Source organism: Lepidochelys kempii, chromosome 7, assembly GCF_965140265.1.
Source record: "Lepidochelys kempii isolate rLepKem1 chromosome 7, rLepKem1.hap2, whole genome shotgun sequence".
NCBI lineage: Eukaryota > Metazoa > Chordata > Testudines > Cheloniidae > Lepidochelys > Lepidochelys kempii.
This window is the reverse complement of record NC_133262.1, coordinates 93357907-93384349: the sequence shown is the minus strand read 5'-3', so window position 1 is coordinate 93384349 and position 26443 is coordinate 93357907. Positions and strand designations below refer to the sequence as shown.

The following is a 26443-nucleotide window of genomic DNA, read 5'->3' as shown; positions in this document are numbered from 1 at the left end:
ACTGATGCAGCATGCCTGCAGAGCTGCCTGGCCGCGCTCGCCTCCGCCAGCAACAGCAGGGACAGGGAGCCACTTGCGGGGTGGGCAGTGAGCCTCCCCGCAAGCAGCTCCCTATCCTGCTGTTGCTGGTGGAGGCGTGGCCAGGCAGCTCTGCACACTGCCTCTGTCCCCCACCTCCCAGCGCTGACTCCGCGCTCCCAGCCCATTGGCTGGGAACCACGGCCAATGGGAGCTCTGGGGGCAGCACCTGCAGACAGGGCAGTGTGCAGAGCCGCCTGGCTGCACCTCCGCATAGGAGCCAGAAAGGGGACATGCCGCTGCTTCAGGGAGCTGCTTGAGGTAAGCGCTGCACGGAGCTTGCACACGCCCAGGCCCCGTCCCCCTGGCCCAGCCCTTATTCCCCCTCCCACCCTCCGAACAGCTTGGACTCAGCCCGGAGCATCCTCCTACACCTCAAACACCTCACCCCCAGTCGCAACCCAGAGCCTGCACCCCCAGGTGGAGCCATCACACCCCCACACACACCCAACCCCCTGCTCCAGCCCAGAGCCCCCTCCTGAACCCCTCATTTCTGGCCCCACCCTGGAACCCTCACCCCCAGCCCAGAGCCCATACCACTTCCCACACCCCAACCCTATGCCTCAGCCCAGAGCCACTTTCCACCCCCCGCCAATGTCTGTCCCTAAGTCCAGTAATTTTGTCAAGTGTCTGTCGCGCAGCATGGTGGTGCTGACCCCTGTTTCTGAATAATGCTAATGAAAGTAAGACTAATTTTCTTTAATAGAAGAGATCGACTTCTGGTGTTGAACTTTAATGTAAACTATGTTTTTTTTATTTTCTTACAAATGTTTTGTTGTCTATTTGCAATAGGTCTAGAAAAGTTTTAAAAATGTGGCAGTTCATGGATCAGTCTGATATTGAAACCATGCGAGGTCTGAAGGATGCTATGGCACAACATGAATCATCCTCTGAATATCGGAAAGTGGTAAATCGTGCTCTGAATATTCCAGGCTGTAAAGTAGTTCCTTTCTGTGGTGTATTTTTAAAGGAGCTTTGTGAAGTTCTAGATGGAGCAGCAAGCCTCATCAGACTTTGCCCACAGTATAATTCCCAGGATGAAACATTAGAGGTAAATTATTAAGAGATGGCATTGATGTTCTAAATGGTTACATGCCCATACCTGTATACAGTGAAAATGGCTCCCTACCAAATTGTAGATGATAGTGAAATTGTTATTTCACAGTTACTGAAGGTGACAATTGCTTGAACCCCCTTTGTTCAATGCAGTTGATGAAACTTTTTATGACCTTCTCTAAACCAAAATGTAATCTATGGTATCAAATAGAAGGATATCAATCCAGTTATACAATAACAACTCGTATTAATTTTTTAAAATTAATTTAAAGTGGATTGTTTATATATAGGAATGACAAATATATTGCAACTACAGTTGCAATCAGCAATGAATGTTTATGCCAAAAAACCTCATTCTGGAAGGTGCTAAGCACTTTCTTTGAAAGATAGTGCTCTTAACTTCCACTTAATTCAATGGGAATAGAGGTAAAGAAGAGTTCAGAACCTCAGTGTTTCAGGCCCTTAATATACAAAAAGAAGCAAGTCTTCGAGTATGTGTCAGTGTGGATCCTGAGGTAGGTGCTCAGGCAGGCGAACCTGGAATCTTTTGAATAGCAACATCCAGCAGGGCCATGGATGCAGCCCTGTGCTACTTTGTGCTCTTGTGCAAAGACATAAAGGGTGGAGAGGCCCTGACGTTCTCTCAATTCCTTCTTAATGTCTGTGGTAGGGAGACAGACCGGGAATTTGTCTGACCTGCTTCTGGTTTCAGAACCCTTTTCCAGTGAAGAAACCCTTCTGCACTTCTCCTTTTAATTAGATCCTTCATCTTAGACTTTTTTGTTGGGTATTCGTGAAAAAAAGAGAGAGCAAGCAGTTAGGATAGACGTGGGGGACACCCCCCTGTACAGCAGAGTGAGGTGCTTTGTGCTAATCTCTAGCTATGGCAGGCTCAAAACCCACTAAGTTTAATGTGTGTCCTTCCTGTTACAGTTTCATGCCTCTCATAGATGAACAAAGCAGATTCATGGATTCCAAGGGCAGAAGGGACCATTGTGATCATCTGGTTTGACCTCCTGTATAACACAGGCTATAGAACTTGCTCAAAATAATTCCATTTGAAATAGAACAGATCTTTTTTTTTAATCTGAATATAATTTAAAAATTGCCAGTGATAGAGACTCTACCCTAACCTTTGATAAATTGTCCCAGTGGTTAATTACCCTCACTGTTAAAGATTATATGCCTTATTTCCAGTCTAAATTTGTCTAGCCTCAACTTCCAGTCTGTTCTGCCTTGGGAAAGGTTACATCACCAACAAATGTTCCATCTGCCACTCCTTTTCAACCCATACCTGGAAATCCCAAGACACGAGGCTCTAACTGCCCCACTTGTACCTAATCCATGAAGATAGCTTCAGATTCAGGAGCACCAGAACCAAGGAGATTGTATTCATTGATCTGTCTATATCAGGCACCACATCTTTGGCTCCAGTAGGGAAAAGAAGGCAAAAAGGGTGCCAATACCATTGTTACCAGTGCCGACATCACCAACAGCAACTTTACCACTGACTGCATTGTCTTCAGGACAGAGAGACCTGGCACTGCCTTCTGAGATGGAAAGACACTCCACCACCAAACGCAAACACAGCAATCAACTGGCATCAAAGCCAGTTTCTTCAGAGAGGACTCAAGGACTAGAGAGAAGCCCTTGAAATCCTCAGCATCGATAAGCATAGTGTCATGACATCGGTGAGACCAAGAGACCAGGTGATTGCCCTGGTACTGACATTGATACAGAGAACTGCTCCAGTACTGATCCTGGAACCAGAACCCTTCTTGGTATCAAGACATTCCTTCAAAAAGCCCCCCTCACGACTCCTCTTGGTGTCAGAACAAGCCCAGACACCAGTAGTGATATTGGCACCAGCTCCACAAACATCAGTGCCAGAAACCATATGTATTGGCACTGTAATTTCCAGAGACCTATTTCTCCTCTTCATCACCAGGCCATTCCTTCTCCCCCACCTCAGGCAAGGAACCATTGCCCAAGAGGAAATGACAGTATCCGAAAGAGTACTTGGAAGGTATGTGGTACAGAGCCCCTGTGCAGGACTGGGAATGGATGGGACACCCACAGTTTAGCCAGGACCAGTACAACTTGCTGTACTGGATTTATTGAGGCCCCACCTTCCCATATGTCCCCTTCCCATGACTCAGAAAAGAGGAGATGATCTCGGTCACCATCAGCAATGCTTGCTGAAGCGCCCTCAGTAGTACTGCATGGACCTTCCAAAGATATGGTGGAGTTAATGAAGGAGACACTCCAGCTGCTCTCCCTACCTAAAGAATTCTCCTCATCCCTTGATGAATCAGCCATCATAGCCCCAACACTGGCTGTCAGCGACTTCCAGGCTTTCCTGGAGTTGCTGCCAAGGATAGCGGACACATTGGACATGGAAATGATGGTGCTCCAGGAAGACATATTTGACAGCCTCAGCACCTCCATGCCCACAAGAATTGCCCTCCCAGTCAATGAGGGCATTTTAGATGCAGTGAAGGGTTTGGGGCACATCCCTGCCTCACTTCCTTCTGTCTTGGAAGCATCTGGAAAAACACTACCAAGTCCCGCCCGGAGGTTTTGATTACTTTTATGCCCACCTGACTCTGGGGTTGCTCATTGTCTCTGCAGTCCAGGAGAGGACTAGATCCAAGCAGAGGACTTCAGAGACAAGGACCTCAAAAAGCTGGACATTTATGGAAGGAAAGCATCTCTCCAGTTCTGCATTACAACCAATCTAGTGCTGTTTACAAAATACAACTTTTGGTATGGGAGAGGGTGGCTTCCTTCCTATCTCAACTCCAACAGGTGTATAGGGAAGAATTGAGACATGATCAAGGAGGGGCAGATGATAGTCAAGACAGCACTACAAGTGGCAGTGGATGAATCCAATACAGCTGCTTAATCGGTCTCCACAGCAGTCGTAAAGCACCAAGTGTCCTGGGTCCAGGCATCCGGAGTATCAAGGGAAGTCCAGGCTACAATTGAGGACTTACCCTTTGAAGATATGCATTTAAATAGCCCATGAATGGAAGAGACACTGCACTGCCTCAAGGATTCCAGACCAACACTCAGCTCTTTGGACATTTTATGCCCCAGTACCATACTGCAAACCCTTCCAGTACCAGCCATCTCAGAAACCAAGAATGTCATCTTTCTTTCATAGCTACCAGCCTGAGTATTCATCCAGAAAGTGATCCCACTATTCATGGATTATTCATGGACCCCACTATTCACCCCTCTTCCCTCTTCTCTGTTGCAAATCAATCTCTCTCTCTCCCGGAGGGAGCAGGTTTGAAGAGATGATTGAGAACCATGTCAAAACCACTCTACAGCTCACTTTCAGATATCACTTCTCCGCCTTTACTAGACACTTTCCTCCAACAATGGAATCAGGGCCCTTTTTTACATCTTCCCACCAATCCTAGCAATCACCAGCGTGGTTGCCAAAATTAGACAAAATTGGACCTGATTCATCTTGGTAGTTAGCTCCCTACTGGCCAAAATAGTTCTTGCTGGCAGACTTTCTACAACACCAATCTGACTTCCAGACCACCCAGATCTATTGTACAAGAGATAAGTCAAGTACTCCATCTGAACCCAAAGTTGCTGATGCTGAAGGCCTGGATATTGGCTGGCTGATCATCATGGAAAAGGACTGCTCCTTGCATAATCAGGAGATTCTGGCATCAGGCAGGAAACTATCCATAAGGAAAACTTACTCTTCTAAATGGAAAAGGTTCTTGATGTGGGCAGCCCAACATGGCCTGGACCCAATGCAGGTCCCAATACTGAAGATTTTGGTCTACTTGCTGCAATTAAAACATTCTGGAATTTTACTTCAATTAAGATCCATTTGGTGGCAATTTCAGCATATCATCCACCAATTCAGTCTCTTTCAATCTTCTCTCATCTGTTGGTATACAGATTCCTTAAGTGCCTTATGCATGCTCACTCATTGGTTAGAGATCCTCCATGGGGCTTCAGTGTCGTCCTTCATAGGCTTATGGAGTCCCCCTTTGAGTCCCTTTCCAACATCTATCCAACATCTTGCTCTCCAAAACAGTATTCCTGGCTGCCATCACTTCAGCCAGAAGAGTCAGTGAGATCCAGCAACTCATGGCAGAGCCTCTGTCTACCTGGTTTCATAGAGACAAAGTGGTCCTGAGACCTTATGCAAAATTCCTTCCAATGGTGGTTTTAGAAATGCATTTGAATCGATCAGTGAACTAACTTGTGTTCTTCCCATAGCCATGTTCCAGGCAAGAGGAGAAGAAACTCCATACCTTGGTTTATCCAGGGTTCTTTGAAACTATATTGACAGGCTCAAACCTTTCAGACTGTCCCCACGACTATATGAGACTATACCTGACCACTCTAAAGGGCAAACCATTTTATCCCTAAAATTTCAAAATGTATCACACTGTGCTACCAGATGGCTGATGTTCCTCTCCCACTGACAATTTAGGGACCATTCTACCAGAGCTCAAGTGGCATCGTCAGCATGGTTCTGCAATGTGTCACATTTGTCAAGCATTATGCACTGGACTTATTGCAAAGTTTGGGAGAGCTGTACTCCCATTTGTCTTCGACAGTTGCAGCTGATTCTCCGCATGGCCGCCATCCTGAAGAGGCTACTACTTGACAGTCACCTGCAGTGGTGGCTTACACATACGTGAAGAACAAAAAACAGTTACCCTACAGTAAAAGTAATTCCTTGAGATGATGTTAGCAGTGTGAATCCCATGACCTGCCCTCTGCTCCATCCACAATTTCAGTCTTCAGCTAACACAAGCTTCAAATTGCAAGGGAACTGAGAGAGGGTCAGTTCCTGGACCCTTTATCCTCTTCCATGTGAGCACAAGAAGGCACAGGGCACATACATGGTCCTAATGGACATTGCTATTAAAAAAAAATCCAATCTCACACACGTGTGGTGCAGCCGTATCTACAGGGGGATCCACGCTGACTACATCTTGAAAATCTTACATCTTACGGTCATTGTAAGGTAAATAACTGTTCTTTCCATTTTTATATTTTTTTCCTTTCAAATCATCCCTCAAGTGTAGAGATTAAAGCTGAGATTTTCAAAAAGTCTAAAGGAATTAATATTATTTATTTATTTGTTTATAGTATTCTAATGCCTAGAATTCCTAGTAATAGACCAGAATTAGGTGTTCAACTCCCACTGAAAGTCAATGGGGTTGATCTGTGCCTCATACACCAAGGCCCCTTTGAAAATCTCAAGTTAAACTCTATTTCTGTCAGTTTACTTAACTATGTATTATTCTAACTGTTCATTGTATTAACTATTTGGGGTTTTTTAGTTTGTTTCAGATTACAACGGGCAAGATAATTTCTTGCAACGAGTAGGCCAAGATGGTTTAAATAATACAGAAAAAGAATCAACAGCAAACAGTATCTTTCAAACCATTCGGAGTTGTAATCGCAGTTTGGAATCTGAAGAAGTTGAAGACAATTTTAGTGAAGGAGGCAATTCAAGAAAAAACTCTTTGAAGGATAGAAACCGTTACCAGTAGGTTTTACATTGCATAGTTTACTGTGCTATTTTTCTATGTGTTTCAAGATTTTTCATGTTTAATTTGCTGTTGTCTGAGTCTCAATTATGGTAACAACATGAAACTTTAATATAAGCATCCTTGAATTTTGCCCCTTCCAATTTCAGCTCTTTTCCCAGAGTTACGCTTGATATCAGGATGCTCAGAGGCTTGGAATCTCTCAATAGTTTTATCGTCTATTGTGATGTAATTATTTCCAGGCAAATCGCTTTTATTTTGTCTAGAGAGCTTTAGAAACCCACAGTTACATTATGATTTTGATCAGTTGTGCCAGGAATAGCACCATGGCATCTCTGTTATCAAAGCTCAGAACCTTATATCCTGTGGGTTGAAACAGCATTCTGCCCTAGTTAATATAAAGGTTATTTATTATTGTTGGTAAAGCCTGCTACTTTTTAAGGATATGTTCATTTGAGGTTCATAATTACCTCAGGAAGAATCCATGAAAGCTATTAACCAAATTTTCACACTGGATCAGTCCAGTTATTTAGCACTGGTGTTTCTTTTATTATGACACCTGGGAAAGCTTGGTGTTAGCAACCTCAGATTCCCAGTTCCCACTTGTACAGTGAGAGGTCCAGTAGTAGATCAGTATCATACCAGCATACCGTACAGTATTGGTCATGTGGGAATAGTGATAAGTCCAAAGCCTGCTAAATCATTTAATCTTCCAAAGTGTTGTTTTGTTTTCTAGTTGTCTTTCTTATTGAATTTAAAGAGGAAAACATTTTACAGGGGAATGAAATTGGTGTTATGTATCTAGCTTCCAATTTGAGATAAGTCTCCCACAGTGCATTTCTAATTAACCACATCTATATAGCATAGAAACAGCAGAAAAATGCAGTTAGGTGAGATGGTGGTTCTATGTCTATCACAGTCTTTCCCAAGGACAAGTGTATTACTGTTATAAAGAAAGGAACTTTTGTTTTTACTAAGAGCTTTAGTCTAGTCTAATAAATTTAAAATATCACAGTAGCAGATAGTTAACAGGAAGCATGCTCCCTACCTCTGTAGATAAAGAACCACATGATAGAGAGTAAAATACCCACATGTTTAGAGGTATCCAAACTGGTTCAGCCACCTATATATAAAGTCCAGTAAGTGAGCATCTGAGAAGGAACTACCAGCTTCCTGCATTTATTTCATTTACATGCAATTGTAAATTTCATTTTAAAGAAATAATCTTTGTTTCCTGAAATAATGTTTTCTAATAGAATTATTAACATCTGGCTTTAGTTCCTTCTGAGCACCGAAGCAGCAGCTGATGCCAAGAAAGGCTGTCCTACTTCACTGTCCATTTACATCATCCCTTGATTGCGGAAGAGTGCTGTAGAAAGCCCATAGTCTTTAGAATTTCCTACAACTTAAGTGCTTCCTTCCAGAAATTATTTTCTTAACTAACATCAGACATTTTAAAACTAGTATTTAATTCACAGCTCAGATTTAAAAGAAACTTGGGAAAACAACATTTCACTTATTGAAGCAAAGTAAAATGCTTCTAGTAATGATAAATGGGAAGGTAACTTCTCCTGTAAATGTTTAATCATTGCTTTGGAGTATATGTTTTATATCTATATACATACATGAAATTAAATGAATTCATCCTCCTTTGAGCAGTACCAGTCTGTCCTGTCTGCTTTCTTAAAGAGTTCATCCCTCTGTAGTCAGGCCCTCTTGGCTGCCAGCCGTCAGTGCTTGAAGTCTCCTTTCCCTTCCCACTGTCCTGTTTTCTCCTTCTTGTGCACACTGAGAACTCTGGGAGGGACGGGAGCTTGCAGCAAAGGAGGATGAGGCAATACTATTTTGCTCTCTTTTTGTGTAGAGGCTGGAAAAGCAGGATTGTTTTAAAATATTGTGCACTGTGGACAGCTTTTCCAGTGAGATGGGAGTAGTATTTTGCACGTAGTATGTGAGGTCATTAACTTATGCTCTTTTGTATATGTTAATATTTGATTTCTTAGTAAAGTTAAAAAGTATTTTTATTATAGTTATTTATTTAAACTAAAGACTGTTTAGTAGTAGAAATCTTGATTTTTGTAGGGTGATATATGAAACTGTAATATTTTGATGTTTGGGGGAAATATCACATAATTTGCTTCAGTGTCATAGTTCAAAGTGAAAATGAAGATCTTACCTTAATTGATTTTTCCTGAATTACATATAGAACTGAGGCTATGAGTCCATAAAAATAGATAACTTAGCTTGAGCTGAAGAATATAAGGGGCATCTAACAAAGTCAGGGAATATGTTTATCAATATTCCCACTCTTGCCTGTTGATAGGATATTTAGCACTCTGTGATCAGTGCATTGGCTATTCACCAGGAATTTCCTGACATGCCAAGTATATGTCAATGATTCATTTTTATTAGGGCTTTCTCTTTTCAGGGATAAAGCAAGTTGGGTAGGAAGACAGAAAATTGCCAACGCAAGTACAATTATTTGTCATCTCCTTCATATCTCACTCCCCTGACAGAGAGGATAGAGTTATTTTTCTAATTTAAAATGCTTATATATTTCAAATTATTTCAAACTTGTGACACTTAAATATTGTCAAAATTAAGGTAGACCAGAATAAATTGAGATAGAAGCTCCCCCTAATTTTCCTGTGATTTAATGTTTTCATACACAACAGTATATAAGAGTGGGAATCTATAAAATATGGGTGTCATTGAAGAAGGGGAAATTACATGGTCTACTTGTAATTTGATGTCCTTGAAAGTGATATGGCTGTGAGAGTCACATTCACCTATCCATTCCAAAGGAAGAACTAGAATTGCATTTTGATTCGTTAGAAATTTTGATTGTGGGTGGAAAAGTACATAGAAGCTTGCCTATAGTATATGTATCAGGGGGTAGATGAGTTAGTCTGTATCCACAAAAACATCTGAAGAAGTGGGTTTTTTTTACCCACAAAAGCTTATGCCCAAATAAATCTGTTAGTCTTTAAGGTGCCACTGGACTCCTTCTTATATGTACTTTTTCAAGGTTTGTTAATCAACTAACTTACGCCGACGTTCGAAATTTTGCCACATAATCCTTTTAATGATTGATCCCACTTTGGAGAGACAAGCCATATTATATGTGTCTGAACCAACATCTTTAAAGCACAGTAATTTCTCTTTAGAATAAGTGTGAAAATCCACACAGTTTTCTTTTTTATATATTGCATCCCTTACTATTTCCTTCATAAAACGACAGTCTGTTCTAACATTTCCTTTTATCTGTTTCCTTCATTCCTAATGCATCTCAGTACAACACACGCAAAGAAAGCCTCTGAGTCAAACCGAGTTCTGTAAGTTTGTTCTCAGCACTTCCTAAACTATATTGCTTGTGCTAGCTACTGCCAGAAATTAATTGTGCATTTTTTGTGTGGCTGCTTCAGATGGCACAAACAAGAGTATGCCATCCCTGTCTATCCTGGGCCGCTCTTTGCAAATCCTCTCTGTTGTTAAATCCTGTCAATATTTTCTAGGATATTTGTAGGGTTGGCTGCTTTTTTCCATTTGAAAAAGTTATTCTTGTGTGGTCATGACAAATACTTTAATGTTTAGATATGGGGTGAGATGCATTGAAGTCAACAGCAATGTATACTAGCTGAGGATCTGTCCTATGGTTGTTCTTTTTTACATTCAATACGGCAGTACATGTGTGTTTCAATTTAGCAGAAGAAGCTCTTGTAGGGAGGAGATTTTGGATAAGTGAATTCTGTTCTCATAAACCATATTTGTTAATTTAGATTTTTCTGCTTCATAACTGCTGTTTCTCAGAACAGTAAAGGTATTCACTATATTTGGATTGGTAGCTACAAACGTTGTGATTGATAATTATATGTTACTTATATAATATTTTACATGTTCAAAATAGAAATATTCACTAATTAATTCTCACAACACTTTTCTGAGCAAGGTATGTGTTGTTGTCGTCACTATTTTATAGATGATAACATTAAGGGTATGTCTATGCTGTGGGGGAGGGGGATGATTCCCATCTCATGTATGCATACTCATGCTAGCTGTCATTGAGTTAGCATGCTAAAAATAGTGATGCAGCCACGGTGGCACGCATAGCAGCGAGTAGTGGCATGGGCTAGTCGTGCTGAGTACAAACCCTCCAGAACCCTATGGTACTTGGAATGGCTTGCCCCCCCTGCCTGTGCCACCTCAGCTTTGCTACTATTTTCAGTGTGCTAGCTTGATGGGAGCTAGTGTAAGTATGTCTGAGTGAGCTGGAAATCACACCTCTAGCTCCTAAATGTAGATGTAGCCTAAGACAGAGAGAGTAAGTAACTTGCTCAAGGCCACAGAATGGATCTCTGAAAAGTAGAAATATAGTAAAGGAATTAGCCTTCAATCCACTAGGCTGTGCTGCCAGTGTCCACAAAAGAGATTTGGACATACTGCAACCAAAGCTATTGTATGGATTGGATTTAAAAGCTGGAATCACTTTGTTTTTAGATCCCCTGTGAAAGTGATTCATTACTAAGAACTTTTTAAATGTGCATTTATATTTTTGTATATGTGATGTTTGGGAGGGAAACCTGAAAAAATTGTCATCATACATTTTTTCTCTGTCTCTAATACAGTGATATCAATCCTAACAATATCTGTTAATTAATTAGTTTGTCCAAAATTACAATAGTATAAAGGTACATTCTATATACTATATAATACAATACTGTCAAAGTCTTTAAGCATAGATATCCTTGTACCTCTAAACAGTATGATGTTAATCTTCTGCTGAATTTAAACTATAATAGAACAGGTTTTAAAGATAGTATTGTAGCTAAACATGCACAGAGTAAATGAAAACATGTGTATCAGATGTTCCACTATGTATACAGTATATATACAAATACTGGAAAACATAAGTGTTGTATCTTACTTCACATACAGGTTTATAATTGGAGATCTCTCAGACTCAGAAAGTGACATATCTGAGCAGTCAAAAGAGTGGGACACAAATACAACTGAAGAGCAGCAAAAGGCATACAATCATGGAATAGAACTCATTCCCTGGTATGTGTTATCAATCAGAGCTGATGTCCATCAGTTCATGCTACAAGGGGCAACTGTCATACATTATGACCAGGAGATGCATCTCTCAGCACGCTGTTTTCTTCAGCTTCAACCTGACAATAGTACTTTGACATGGATAAAACCCACTACAGCTTGTCCTGCAAATACTAAAGTAAAACTCGGTGTGCTAGGTAGCAATGCTGACCTTGGTAAATTTCAGTTTCTTGGCAGTACTGGATTGAATGGACTGGTGGAAGGTTTCTTGGATTTGTTTTCAGCAAAGGCTGTGTACATGGGGCACCCTGGCGTTGATATGCACACTGTGTGTGTTCAAAATAAACTTTGTAGTATGTCCCTTGAAGAGAATGGAGTAACACTACTATATGGACTTCAAACTACTGATAATAAGTTACTGCACTTCGTGGCTCCAAAATATACTGCCAAAATGCTGTATGATGGATTGCTGGAATTAACAAAAGCTGTAAGAAAAATGAGGAAATTCCCTGATCAGAGATTGCAGTGGCTACGGAAACAGTATGTCTGCCTTTATCAGGTAAGTTTCAGAGTAGCAGCCGTGTTAGTCTGTATTCGCAAAAAGAAGAGGAGTACTTGTGGCACCTTAGAGACTAACAAATTTATTTGAGCATAAGCTTTTGTGAGCTACAGCTCACTTCATCAGATGCATTCAGTGGAAAATACAGTGGAGAGATTTATATACATAGAGAACATGAAACAATGGGTGTTACCATACACACTGTAATGAGAGTGATCACTTAAGGTGAGATATTACCAGCAAGAGAGCGGGGGTGGGGCGGAGCCTTTTGTAGTGATAATCACGGTGGGCCATTTCCAGCAGTTGACAAGAACGTCTGAGGAATGGTGGGGGGGTGGAATAAACATGGGGAAATAGTTTTACTTTGTGTAATGACCCATCCACTCCCAGTCTCTATTCAAGCCTAAGTTAATTGTATCCAGTTTGCAAATTAATTCCAATTCAGCAGTCTCTCGTTGGAGTCTGTTTTTGAAGTTTTTTTGTTGAAGAATTGCCACTTTTAGGTCTGTAATCGAGTGACCAAAGAGATTGAAGTGTTCTGCAACTGGTTTTTGAATGTTATAATTCTTGACGTTTGATTTGTGTCCATTTATTCTTTTACGTAGAGACTGTCCAGTTTGACCAAAGTACATGGCAGAGGGGCATTGCTGGCACATGATGTGTAAAACTAGTGAATCTGGCCTTTGATATTGCATTTAATCAAAGGCCATCATGTGCCAGCAATGCTCCTCTGCCATGTACATTGATCAAACTGGACAGTCTTTACGTAAAAGAATAAATGGGCACAAATCAGACGTCTTCAATCTCTTTGGTCACTCGATTACAGACCTAAAAGTGGCAATTCTTCAACAAAAAAACTTCAAAAACAAACTCCAACGAGAGACTGCTGAATTGGAATTAATTTGCAAACTGGATACAATTAACTTAGGCTTGAATAGAGACTGGGAGTGGATGGGTCATTACACAAAGTAAAACTATTTCCCCATGTTTATTCCACCCCCCACCGTTCCTCAGATGATCTTGTCAACTGCCGGAAATAGCCCACCTTGATTATCACTACAAAAGGTCCCCCCCCCCACTCTCTTGCTGGTAATATCTCACCTTAAGTGATCACTCTCGTTACTGTGTATGGTAACACCCATTGTTTCATGTTCTCTATGTATATAAATCTCCCCATCTCCCCACTGTATTTTCCACTGTATGCATCTGATGAAGTGACCTGTAGGTCACGAAAGCTTATGTTCAAATAAATTTGTTAGTCTCTAAAGTGCCACAAGTACTCCTTTTCTTTTTATCAGGTAAGGTACATTGTAATCATCTAATGTATAAATAAGTGAGAGTTTCTAAGATACCAACAATATGCATAGTCATATCTGTTTTAGACAGGTTGAGATTAAAGATACAAGACCTGATTCTCCACCGTTACATTAATTTTACACCAGCATAACTCCACTGAAGTCAACAGATTGACACTAGTGTAAAACTAGTGAAATCTGGCCTTTGATATTGCATTTAATCAAAGGCTATTTGATACATTAAAATCAAGTATTAAACAGATCTTTTATATTAAGCAGATCTTAATAGATCATAAAATAAAAAGTGAAACTGGTATGCTAATTGAGCCTTTGAAGTTCGCATTTGATTAAACAGGAAGCAATGCCCATAACTACACAGGGGCTCAAATCTTGAGCAGTGGGAGGTGGGATTAAAAAAAAACAAAACAAAAAGCAAAACGTTTTGCCAATAATAACAACAAAACAAATAGCAGTACTTTTACTATAAGTAAAACTTGCCTTGCTTTTGATGTTCAGTCTTTCACTGCTTAATAGTGGGCATCTTCACTACTATTTCAGAAAATGTTTGAGTCCTTCTGCAATACTGTACCTAGTCCTTTTTTTTGTAATACCGAGAATTTTTGTAGGAGGATGGCAGATTTGAAGGTCCAACTTTGGCTCAGGCTGTTGAACTGTTTGGAGGTAGACGCTGGAGTGCAAGGAACACAAGCACAGGGGCCCTGACCAGAAGCACTGAGAAACCCAGTGTGCAGAGAAACAACACTCTGGGAATAAGCACAGCCAAGAAAAAGAAGAAAGTACTCATGAGGGTAGAATATTTTGTTATGTACTAATCCTGTGATCTAGCCAATTTAAGCTATTTATAATATAGTTTTTGTATAACTAACCATGTATTCGGAACCAGAGAAAAGATCAGTAAATAATAATACAGTTGTTATAGCTTTGAAACTATGTTAATTGCAATGGCAGTTCCCTGGCTTATTATTTATTTGGGAGAGGCTTATTTTTCCTCATACCCAGGGAGGCCCAGGATTTTGGGGGACAGCATGTAGAACAATGGGGTGCAGACTGATTGAGACCTTTATATAGTACCTCCCCTCTGAGCTGTTCCAGTAGTTGGAAATCAGCTGAGCACAGGAGTTGCCCAGGCTACATGTTCTTTTTCCTAGACATACATCCTTTTCACAAGTGGCCAAGAGAGGGATCATGTAGGAACTGGTATGATGGCTCTACGCTACCCAAAGGTTCCTTTAGTCAGGGGGATTCCTCAAGGGGCCAGATGCACCTCCTCTAGGACTGTTTTATGCCATTGGCTTAGCGCAAAGCCAACCAGAGCACTCCAGAAAATCAAGGCCATTGTCTTGTTATGTGTGATGTCACACTGAGGTGACAGCCAAAGTTCCCACACTCCTTTGTGTAACTTCCATGAGATTTAAATGACCTCTTTTCTATCTAGAGTGATGGTGGCAACTATCAGCATTTACAGCAGGATTCTTTAGTGTTTAATGTAGAATAGCTGATTCATGTCCAGTTTTTGTCATTCACAAAAAGAATATAGGGTAAAATAAATAACATTTTAAAGATGATTATGACAATGTTCACTGTTTCCAGGGTGAAAGTGGAGATGCTACTGATGATGAGATGGCAACTCGTAAGACAAAAAGTTATAAAGAATATCGTAATAGAAGTGGTTCGGATCCTCAAGACATTGATGAACACGAAGAATCAGGTAGATATAATAGTCCAGTAGTTAGATCCCTTTTAGTGCTTTGTTCTGAATAATTTTGATACAGCTAATGATGGGTGAAATGTTACAATGGACAAAAGTTTCAATAGGCTTTATTCTATACAAAAATAGTAATAGTTATTTGTTTATTAATAGGAAGTTACAGCTCTGACACACACATCTGTGGTGTGATAGTGTTGTCAGGATGGTATTTTCTGCAAATGCTGTAAACTTTTTACATTAATTTGTACTGTTCTTCTTTGAGTGCTTGCTCATGTCGATTCCATTCTAGGTGTGTGCATGCCCATATGCGCAGTCGTCGGATATTTTTGCCTTAGCGGTATCCATAGGGTTGGCTGTGGCGCCCTCTTGAGTAACGTGCTCATGCATCGGTGCTGCAGGCCTACACCCTCTCCATTCCTTGTTACCGCCTGTGATGGCTAGTCGGAGCACCTTTCCCTTGCCTAGCAAGGGTTAGCGGACCTTTCTCCTCAGACTTCGAGCCTTAGAGCCTTGTAAAAAGTTTGTTTACAGTAGTTAGTTAGTAAGTAGTTGTTAAGTAGTATAGTTAGAGAGAGAGTGTCCCAGCGGGGACTTCACCCCAGGCAGGGCATGCTCCGGTCTCCAGGTTTTAAGCCCTGCTCTGTCTGCAACAGGCCTATGCCTGTTAGTGACCCCCATAGCAGCTGCCCAAAGTGCTTGAGGAAATCACATGTGAAGGACAAGTGTCACATCTGTAAGAACTTTCATCCCAGAACTCAGAAGGAGCAAGACATCCATTTGAGGGCCCTCCTCATGGAGGCTGTTCTCCGCCTGGCTTCCGAGCCTTTCTGGATGGACTCTACCCCTAGCACTTTGGCCTCGGGGTGTAGCTCACCCCCGGCACCAGGCTTTGCCTGACACCACTCCCCATTGCCAGTGCCAAGAAGAAGTCAAAGAAATGCAATTCCCCAGCACCAAGCAAGAAGGGCCAAGGGGCATCGGGCAAAGGACCCAGTTCGGGCCACCAGCTCACACCAGAGCCACGTCGGAATTCCTCCCTGATAGAGTACCCTAGCCCCACAAGGGATCCGCCACTGACTCCTAGGAGTGGTAGGGGACTCAAACTCGTGACAGGGCCGACGCCTCCCCAGGTTCTCCTGGCACCTAGAGAGCAAAGGCCACTACCAGTGCTGCCAGCACTGTGTGCATCACAGGACACGGCAAGGGTTCCCTACAAGAGCAAGCCAGCCATAAAGACCCCCCCAAGAGGGCAAGCGAATGCTGCCAGTCTCCAGAGCCAAGACAACGCTTTCCGTCTCCACGCCCCAGGTCTCCATCTTCTGCAGGACGCCCTAGATTGCTGGCACTGGGATCACAGTCTCTGCCCTCTCAACATGGGTCACCCAGAGGGAGCTATCAGTCACCATATCACCGGCATTAATCATCTTCCTGACTGCTGTCTCCTCTGCACAGATCCCCATTTCTTAGACTGTGGAAGAGTCTGCAATGCGATACTGATCCCCTTGCCCCCGGCACCGATCCAGCTACTCAAGACACCGGGCTTCTGTGGCAATAGTTAGCTGTCAGACTCAAGCTTTGACAGCCGCTCCGTGGTCCCTGGAAGGTGATTCCCCTGGCACAGAAAGGGAATTAATTTCTTCACCGAGGCAACACCGGCATGACTGGGCACGTGAGGCTACATTGACCTCTGCAATGCCATCTTGGCAGCAAGGCCAGTGGCCAGCACAATGGCCCTACTGGAGTTTGTGGGACATGCCTGTGATGCCAATGCCTCCTTCACTCCATTTTTCAGCCACTGCCTCGGAGCAGCAACCAACAGCACCAGCAGCACCAAGCTCAGTGAGCGAGGTGCACTCAGAGGCTGGGGTAGAGGAGCAAGTGCTCACCCCGAAACCCTCTTCCTCCATGGGGGATAATGCCCCAGGGCCTCCCCAAGTGACCCAGTCATCATTCTCGTCCCCAGATGAGGTGGTAACGGTGCCCTCTCATGCCAGCACACCAGATGATTTTAAAGAACACCAGGACCTGCTTCGTAGATGGCCACAAACTTCGGCTTGGAGGTGGAGGAGGTGGCTGAACAGGAGGACACTCTGTTTAATGTACTCTCAGCATCTACCCCCGCCCGTATCGCACTACCAGTAAATGATAGGGTCTTAAAAATAGCCAAAGACCTCTGGCAAACTCCATCTCCTATCCCTATCACCTCAAAGAAGGCAGAGAAAAAAAATTTCGTCCCAGCCAAGGGTTTTGAATATTTGTATACCCACCCGCCTCCGGGCTCATTGGTCATCTCTGCAGCCAGCGAGAAGGACAGATGGGGCAAACCAGTTCGACCCCCAGAAATAAGGAGGTCAAGAGGCTGGACCTTTTTGGAAGGAAGGTTGATTCAGCCGCCAGCCTTCAGTTCCGGGGGGGGCTAACCACCAGGCTCTCTTGGGGAGGTACAACTTAAACTTATGGAACTTCCTCTGTAAGTTTGAGGAATCCCTGCCCCAGAACTCAGCCCAGGAATTTGGGGCCCTGATGGAGGAGGGTACGGCAGTGGCTAGGTGTTCCCTCCAGATGGCTGGGACACAGCCAATTCGGTAGCTCGGGTGGTCACATCGGCGGTGGTCATGAGGCACAGCTCCTGGCTTCAGACCGCTGGGCTGTTCTCAGAAATGCAGGCCTTGATCCAAGATCTTCCCTTCGATGGGAATGGTATTTTTGCGGAGCAGACCAACGCGAGGCTACACCGTCTGAAGGACACTTGGGCCACCCTTCACTCGCTCAGTCTGCATATGTTGCAGTTGGCAAGGAAGCCGTTCTGGCCACTCCCGCCACCAAGGCCTTGGCAACCTCAACAAGGTCCTGCAAGGAGAAGGGATAGAGACATGAATTTTAGTCATTGCTGCCCTCCTTCCTCCTGCTCACCTGCACAACCCAGCCCAGGAAAGCATGACGGGGGCCAGAAGCTCTCATTTTGAGGGTGCACTCGAGAGCGATGCCCCAGTCTACTCTCCGGATCCTCCTCGTTCTTTCCTCAACAGTCTTTGTCCCTACCATTCGGTCTGGTCGTGTGTCACCTCGGACCGTTGAGTGCTAGAGATTGTATTTCAGGGCTACATCCTGCAATTTTCACCACCCCCCATCCTTCCCCGTCCCTCTTCAGGGACCCTTCTCACAAGCAACTCCTTGTTCAAGAGGTCGAAAACCTCATGCAGCTGAGGGCAGTAGAAGGGCCCCTCGGACATGAGATGAAAAGGGTTCTACTACCGATATTTCATAATCCCAAAAGCAAAAGGTGGCCTGGGACCCATTCTGGACCTGCGGAGCCTCAACAAGTCTCTCAGGAAGTTGAAGTTTTGCATGGTCTCCCTGGCTTCCATCATCCCCTCCCTGGATCCAGGATACTGGTACGCTGCCCTCAATCTGAAGGATGCTTATTTCCATATCTCCATCTTCCAAGGTCATAGATGATTCCTCCATTTTATAGTGGGTGGGTACCATTTCCAGTTCATGGCACTGCCTTTGGTCTTTCATCTGCCCCAGGGTATTCACAAAACGTATGATACCAGTGACAACTTACCTGAGGTGTTGAGAAGTTCAGGTCTACCTGTATCTCGATGATTGGCCATCAAGGACAGATCTCGGGAGCAGGTGCAGATGAGTCTCGATCTGGTATGTTCCATCTGCCGCGACCTGGACCTGTTGATAACAAAAAGAAATAGAACTCAAGGCCGGTGCAATGGATAGAGTTCGTTGGGGCGGTTCTCAACTCCACATGAGCCAGAGCCTTCCTTCCAGAAGCATGTTGTCAGGCCATGTCAGACCTGCTCTCCCTTGTGAAAAACTACCTGCTCACCATTGCTCGCAACTGCCTGCGATTGTTAGGCCACATGGCTGCTTGTATGCATGTGGTCCGGCATGCCTGGCTCCATCTCCACCCACTGCAAGTGTGGTTGGCATTAGTCTACATCCCCAACCGGAATGATCTAGACTGCGTAGTCAGGGTGCCAGTTCATATCTGGTCGTTCCTGGATTGGTGGTTGAGGGAGTTCCCTTTGCGGCCCCAGCCCCATCACTGTCCCTGGTTTCCAATGCCTCAGACCTGGGCTGGAGAGCCCACCTGGGTGAGCTGAGCATGCAAGGCCACTGGTTGTGAAATGATCTGGCCCTCCACATAAATGACAGGGAGCTCAAAGTGGTTCCTCTGGCCTGCCAGGCTTTCCTGCCCCACCTGAAAGGCAAGGTGGTACAGGTCCTGACGGACAATACCGCTGCGATGTCATACATTTCTTTGTGCAGCATGCTATCCATCTTGTATGTTCCACCTGTCACACTCTGCCCGAGGCCAGGAACATGTTAGCAGATCGCCACAGCAGAATCTTCTCATCTCATCACAAGTCATCACTCCATCCAGAGGCAGAATAATCTTCCACTGGTGGGGGAGTCTCTAGGTAGACTTGTTCGTGTCCGTAGGATTGGGAAATGCCATGTGTTCTGTCCAAGCTGGGGAATGGGCAGGGACTCCCTGTCAGATACCTTTTTGCTCCCATGGTTGGAGGCTCTGATGTATGCCTTTCCACCAGTCCCATTAATCCACAGAGTCCTCATGAAGATCAAACAGGACAGGGTGAAGATGATCCTGATAGCCTCTGTGTGGCCTCGACAGCACTGGTTCGGCACGCTACTGGACCTTTCGGCGGCCACCCTGCTACAGCTGCCTCTCTGGCAGGACCTGCTGTCCCAGAACCATGGCAGTCTTCGGCACCCAAACTTGGCGGTGCTGCACCTGGCAGCATGGCTACCGCATGGTGAAATGCAGAAGAACGGGAATGCTTGGCCCATGTCCAACAGGTCTTGTTAGAAGCAGAAAGCCCTCCACCAGAGGGACCTACCTGGCCAAGTGGAAAAAGTTCACATGCTGGACCTTGGACCGCAGTATCTGGGCCGAGCAGGCCCCCCTGCAGGCAATCCTGGACTATCTTCTGCACCTCAAGCTCTAGGGATTGTCCCTATCATCAATCAAAGTCCACTTGGCCGCTATTTTGGCCTTCCACCTTCCATTCCAAGGCAGGTCAGTCTTTGCTCACGGCGTGATGGTCTGGTTTTTGAAAGGTCTGGAGCGTCTCTACCTGCACATCTGGGATCCTGTTCCTCCCTGGGACCTGAATCTCACGCTGTCGCAGCTCATGGGTCCCCCTTCGAGCCTCTGGCTTCCTGCTCTACTTCTCTCCTGGAAGGTTTCGTTCCTGGTTGCGATAACATTTTCCCACCAGGTCTCTGAGATCAGGGTGCTTACTTTGGAGCTGCTGTATACAGTGTTCTACAAGGACAAGGTCCAGCTGCGGCCGCATCCAGCGTTCCTGCCCAAGGCAGTTTTACAGTTTCATACCGGACAGGACATATACTTACCTGTCTTCTTTCTGAAGCCTCATAAATCAGAAGAAGAGCGCAAATTGCATGCCCTGGACGTCAGGAGGGTGCTTGCCTTCTACATTGTCAGGACTAAGCCGTTTCGCAAGTCAGTGCAGTTATTCGTTGTGGTGGCAGATTGGATGAAAGGTCGCCCAGTGTCCGCTTAGAGGATTTCATCCTGGATCACGGCCTGCATCCATTACTGCTGCGAGGTGGTGAAAGTGCCTTCACCGGCAACTGTGACTGCCTACTCAACTAGGGTGCAGGCTTTGTTGGCGGCCTTCCTGGCCCAGGTGCCGATTCAAAATATCTGCAGGGCTGCTTCCTGGTCATCTATCCACATGTTTACAACTCATTTTGTGCTTACCCAGCAAGCCTGAGACGATGCTGGCTTCGGTAGAACAGTGTTGCAAGCTGCATGACCATGAACTCAGAGCCCACATCCATGGATATGGCTTGTGAGCCATCTAGAATGGAATCGATGTAAGCAAGCACTTGAAGAAGAAAAAATGGTTACCTACCTTTCATAACTGTTGTTCTTCCGATGTGTTGCTCATGTCCATTCCATTACCCACCCTCCTGCCCTTCAGTTGGAGTTGCAGGCAAGAAGGAATTGAGAGGATGTAGGGCTGCCAGCACCTAACATACTGATGCGTGAGTGCGGCACTCAATAGGGCGCCAAAGACAAATACCCTACGGATACCGCTAAGGCAAAAATCTCCGACGACTGCACCCATGGGTGCTCACGCACCTAGAATGGACTGGACAAGAGCAACACATCTCGAAGAACAACAGTTACAAAAAGTAGGTAACGGGTTTTTTTCTGTGATTGCTTTTACAATGAATTTTCAATAATAAATACTATAATCATTAACTTTATAGTGCTAACAAGACCTAATATTCATAAAATACTGTTCAAGATATGTTTTTAAGTGATACAAGACAAATTTAGAAACTCTTTGGGGTTTTACTCAGTTTAATTCAGTGATAGTATATGAGTGTTGTGTAGAAAAAATACTAGTGATGCAAAATTTTGTTTTCTTTCATAGATCAGAATATTGCGACTGCCTCTAACACTCTGCCATCTAGAAGAGCTCATTCTCTGACTGCATCTGGATCTCCTAGCTTAGCACCCGGGGCATCTGCACCAATCAGACCAGTCTCCTCTCCTGTAATGTCATCTTCAAGCAAGAGTCAGGCTAGGTAGGGACAAAATCAGTACTTTACTTTTTAAAAATCTAATTATTAACATTATAAGTTATGACTGAAGTGCTCGCCTAGATATACATCAGTATGGAGCTTACCTTTTCCAGCTCTTGGATATCCCAGAGATCATCTGCACAGATTTTGGTCACAGATGCTCCATGTGTGTAACGGTCATTAACTGAAGTATTTCAGCTGTGTAAACTGTATTGCATAGGTGCTTTGCACAAGTTAGTTCAACTTCAAGAAGCATAAACCTGCACTAGGATTTCTGGTGGAAGTTGCTCTGTTTTGCCAGGAAATAACAGGGATATTTTGGGGAACCTTCCCTTTCCCACAGATTTCTCTTCTCTTTTTACTTGAAGTACTTTTCAGTCCTTTATTTACTTTTGACTGTGCAGTGGTAATTCATTATTATTATTTATGATTTATTTTATTATACCATAGGTGTGCATGGCACTTTACCGGCATACAAGATGACAAAGTCCCTGCCGTGGGGACCTTCCAGTCTAAATGAGACAGATAACATAATGAATAGTGTGGGTAGGGACAATAAGGAAGGAGGGAAAGACAACTGTAAACAGCATGAAAAGATCATTGCTGATGGATGGGGGAAGGATAGCTCAGTGGTTTGAGCATTGGCCTGCTAAACCCAGGGTTGTGAGCTCAATCCTTGAGGGGGCCATTTAGGGATCTGGGGCAAAAATTGGGGATTGGTCCTGCTTTGAGCAGGGGGTTGGACTAGATGATCTCCTGAGGTCCCTTCCAGCCCTGATATTCTATATCTGTAGTGCTAAACTGGCTGCTTTTGCCTTGAAAGTCACTTTCTAAGGCTTTTTTGTTCTCTTTACATACAGTGTGCCGTTCCGCACTCCATCATGCAGGACCAATGGATGTATACATCAAGATTTATTTCTACTATATGGCTTTCATGTTATATTTTTCAAAAAGGCTATAACAAATTTAGTTCACAGTACATTGAAAAAGCATCACAAATTGATGCCACAGCAGTTGCTTCCCAATTTTGAAAATCTATGTTATGTTTCATTTCATTTGCCAAAATAATTGATGTTCCCTATATGTAGAGCACCTGGAACTTTGTAATATTTCAGTGTGCTATTCATTTGACACAGGCAAGAAAAATCTGTTGTTGACTGTATTGTAGCATTCCACAATTCCATACACATGCCACAATTCCATACTCATAAATCCTGAGGACCCATAACTCCCACTGATTTTAATGAGAGGTATGGGTACTCAAGTATGTGTTCAACACTTTTCAAGATTTTGGGTGAGATTCTGTGCTGTGCCTCTAAAGCTATGTCTACACAGCAGTGTAAGCCAATGGTTAGTGAGACTCAAGTCAGATGACCCATGTCAGGGAACCGTGGGCTTGAGCATCTATATTGCATTTTAACCCTAAGTTAAGAATTTCCTGACCTATACTCGAATCCAGGGTTCTGGCATTCCCATTCCAGTGCACATATCCGAGTCAAAGTAAACACATCCCAAAGTGCTTGCTGCCACCACCCCACATGTTGACACTCTAGCCCTAAGAACATGATGCACTGTGGGAAAATGCTACTGCCCATCCTGTTTCCTAACTGGCGGTACTATTGATGGGACTCAGATGCGCATAATGAGCGAACGAGTACATCAGTTGCATAACTAGCTCCTTCGGTGGCTGTCTAAGTGGAATGACTGCAGTTTGAGAAGAGTTTATACTGAACTACCATCTAATCTGATTCGAGTTGGCTCTCCGCCTCTAGGCTGAGTCACATTGGTGGGGAAATGCCCATGTGCACCTGTTCTCAGGATAATTAAGACGACAGTGTCCAGGGCTGTCAAACTATTAAAATGAAATTTTGCACTTTAAAATTTTTAAAATGGGATGTTCCATGATGGTGTTTTTGTCTGGATTTTTTTTTTTGGCTGTTTATTTTGAAGTTTGACATAAAATGTAGGTTTCAGAGGAAGAATACACACACCCAGCTGCCGGCTGCAGAGCAGTGAAGTGAATCCCCAAGGCTTGGGGTGCAGTGTGCTCCAGTGCAGATCCCTTATCTTTGTATAGGGTCAAATGCTGCAGTCCTGGTTTCAGTCCTGGTCCAGATATAAGTCTTATTTCCTTCAGTTGGACTATTCATGTGAATAAGTCAAACAGGATTTGATCCTGTATATTATCTTTATGGGGTTGAGAACTATCTCCAATAGCTCACTCTCCTTGGCTAAAGAAAACCTTGCATTTCTCTGAATAGTATTCTTACTTTACTTTTTGCTGTCCAGTATTCTTATTAGTTGGCCAGAGTGCTTGGGGGAGGGTTTGTTGGGTTGGAGGGTTGGTTCAAATGTACTAAACAGAAATTTAGCATGGATATAAAAGCTTGGTTGTTTTTGTCAAATAAAGTATCAAAGCCACAGTGGTATGGAAAAGTTATGTAACTGAGTCACTCAGCCCCATTTCTTAGTCTTCCCCCTATCTGCTTCATGAGTGCCAAAATTCTGGCTCTGTGGGGACCATGGCAACTATATTTTAAACCCATAGTTATTAAATTGTCAGACACTCCATGTTTCTTCAGCCCTGGCGAGAACATCCTTCTATCCACTTTATTGTATGCTTTTTCTAGGTTTATAAAAGCCCAGAAGTTATCTAGTTCAAGTTAATATTATTATTTATACTACAACACAAACTACAACTACAAACTTGTAATCTCATCAAAAAGAAATATCTAGTTAGTTTGAGAACCTATATTTTCCATAGCGCATGTTGATTGGCATTAATTTTATTACCCTCTTTTAATTTTTATTCATCAAGACCAATATCAGCCATTCCATAATTTTGCCCAGAATTGATGTCAAGGTGACAGGCCTATATTTATCCAGGTAATCCTGTTTACTCTTTTAAAATATTGGAACAATAGTAATTTTCTTCCAATCCTCTGGAACTTCCCCAGTGTTCCAAGACTTATTGAAAATCATCAGTTACAGTTCAGAGAACGTCTTGGCCAGCTCTTTAAAAAGTCTTGGATTTAAGTTATCTGGAGCAGCTAAGTAAAAAATATCTAACTTTAGTAGCTGCTGTTCAACATCCTCTTGAGTTGGAATGGAAAGCATTTCATCATCTTTATGTGATATCAATACATCATGTAAATTTTTCACAAATACAGAAGAGAAATATTTATAGAACACCTCTGCCTTTTTTAACACTTTTGACCATAGATGTTTCCTTATGTCCTTTTGCTTCTTTTATCAATTTTCTTCAACACCTAACTTCTAATTTGTATTAAGTGCTAGCAACTTCACCTTTTTTCCATTTGTTATATATTGGGGTTTATTATTATTGTATAGCTGTTTTCAAATCCCCTCTGAGCCAGGTTGTTTTTAACCAATGTAGCCTTCTTTATCAATTGTTAGACTCTGGGTTTTAGGCATCTAGTAACATGTTCTTAAACAGTTCTCAATTGTTATTCACATTTTTCTGTTTACATTCTTTCTCACAGCTGATTTGGTTCATAATTGTTTTCAACTTGTGAAATTGGCCTTTTTAAATCTCCAGGTATATTATATATATTATTGGTTTTGATTCTGTTTGGACATAAAATGTAATCAAGTCACCATCACTTACACCTAAGCAACCACTTATTTTTAATATTGTGATCATTCCTCAATTCACACTCAAGAGATTCTACTCTGCTTTCCCTTCCCTTAATCCGTGTGGGTGAAGGAGGGAAGCCTGTGATACCTTGTTCTGCCGTGGTACCCAGGCCTGGATATTTCACGAGCTTGATGCACTTAAATCGGGACACAATAAAGTTAGCTGACTACTGTAAGACTTGGCGCCTGCAGCCAAGCATCATAAAAACAGTCTCCAGTTTGTTCCATCTTCATCACGCCAGCACAACCCGAGACTGAATGTTTATCTGAATGGTCAGAAGGTGAAGCATGAAGTAGAACCAGTCTATCTAGGTGTGACCTTAGACCACACACTGAGTTACCGTACCCACCAGAAGAAGACAGCAGCTAAAGTTAAGACGCGCAACAATCTTCTTAGCAAACTGGCAGGTTCATCATGGGGTGCTTGTGCTCCAACTTCGTGGATGTCAGCTCTTGCCACCTCATATTCAGTGGGGTAGTACTGAGCACCTTTTTGGAGTCGATCGTCACACACCAAACTGGTGGATACACAGTTATATGCCACCATGAGTATCATCTCTGGCACTCTGTGTCTGACTCCACTCTCATGGCTTCCAGTTCTGAGCAATATTGCTCCTCCTCATATCAGGCAAGTTACTGGAGAAAGTACGCGCCAACTGAAGCCTGCCACTGCACAATGACCTTTTTAAACCACCAGCTGCATGTTTTCCGTCACGTCGCCTATTATGGTCTCATCTGCCATGCCAGGATATTAGGGCGGAAACTCTCTGGTGAGAGGAATGGATATCTGTTATAACCCCCAACCAATCCCTCGTCACCAACCCCACAATTTGACCGCCTGGTTTTGACCTGCCCCGTCGCCAGTGGTCCCTGTTGAACA

The 26443-nt window shown here is 43.3% G+C and overlaps 1 protein-coding gene across 5 annotated transcripts in view; it reads left to right on the top strand.

Moving 5' to 3' along the window:
• PLCE1 (phospholipase C epsilon 1) overlaps positions 1-26443 on the top strand; it is a 291084-nt gene that overhangs the window by 211237 nt on the left and 53404 nt on the right. For 3 of the 5 annotated variants that reach the window (XM_073353849.1, XM_073353847.1, XM_073353851.1), the window contains exons 5-11: positions 871-1129; positions 6462-6670; positions 9965-10006; positions 11607-12282; positions 14204-14386; positions 15189-15306; positions 21756-21909. In XM_073353849.1, the coding sequence (XP_073209950.1) occupies positions 871-1129; positions 6462-6670; positions 9965-10006; positions 11607-12282; positions 14204-14386; positions 15189-15306; positions 21756-21909 (1641 nt within the window). The remainder of the gene's footprint in view (positions 1-870; positions 1130-6461; positions 6671-9964; positions 10007-11606; positions 12283-14203; positions 14387-15188; positions 15307-21755; positions 21910-26443) is intronic. The other 2 variants (XM_073353850.1, XM_073353848.1) reach the window with 1 other exon arrangement.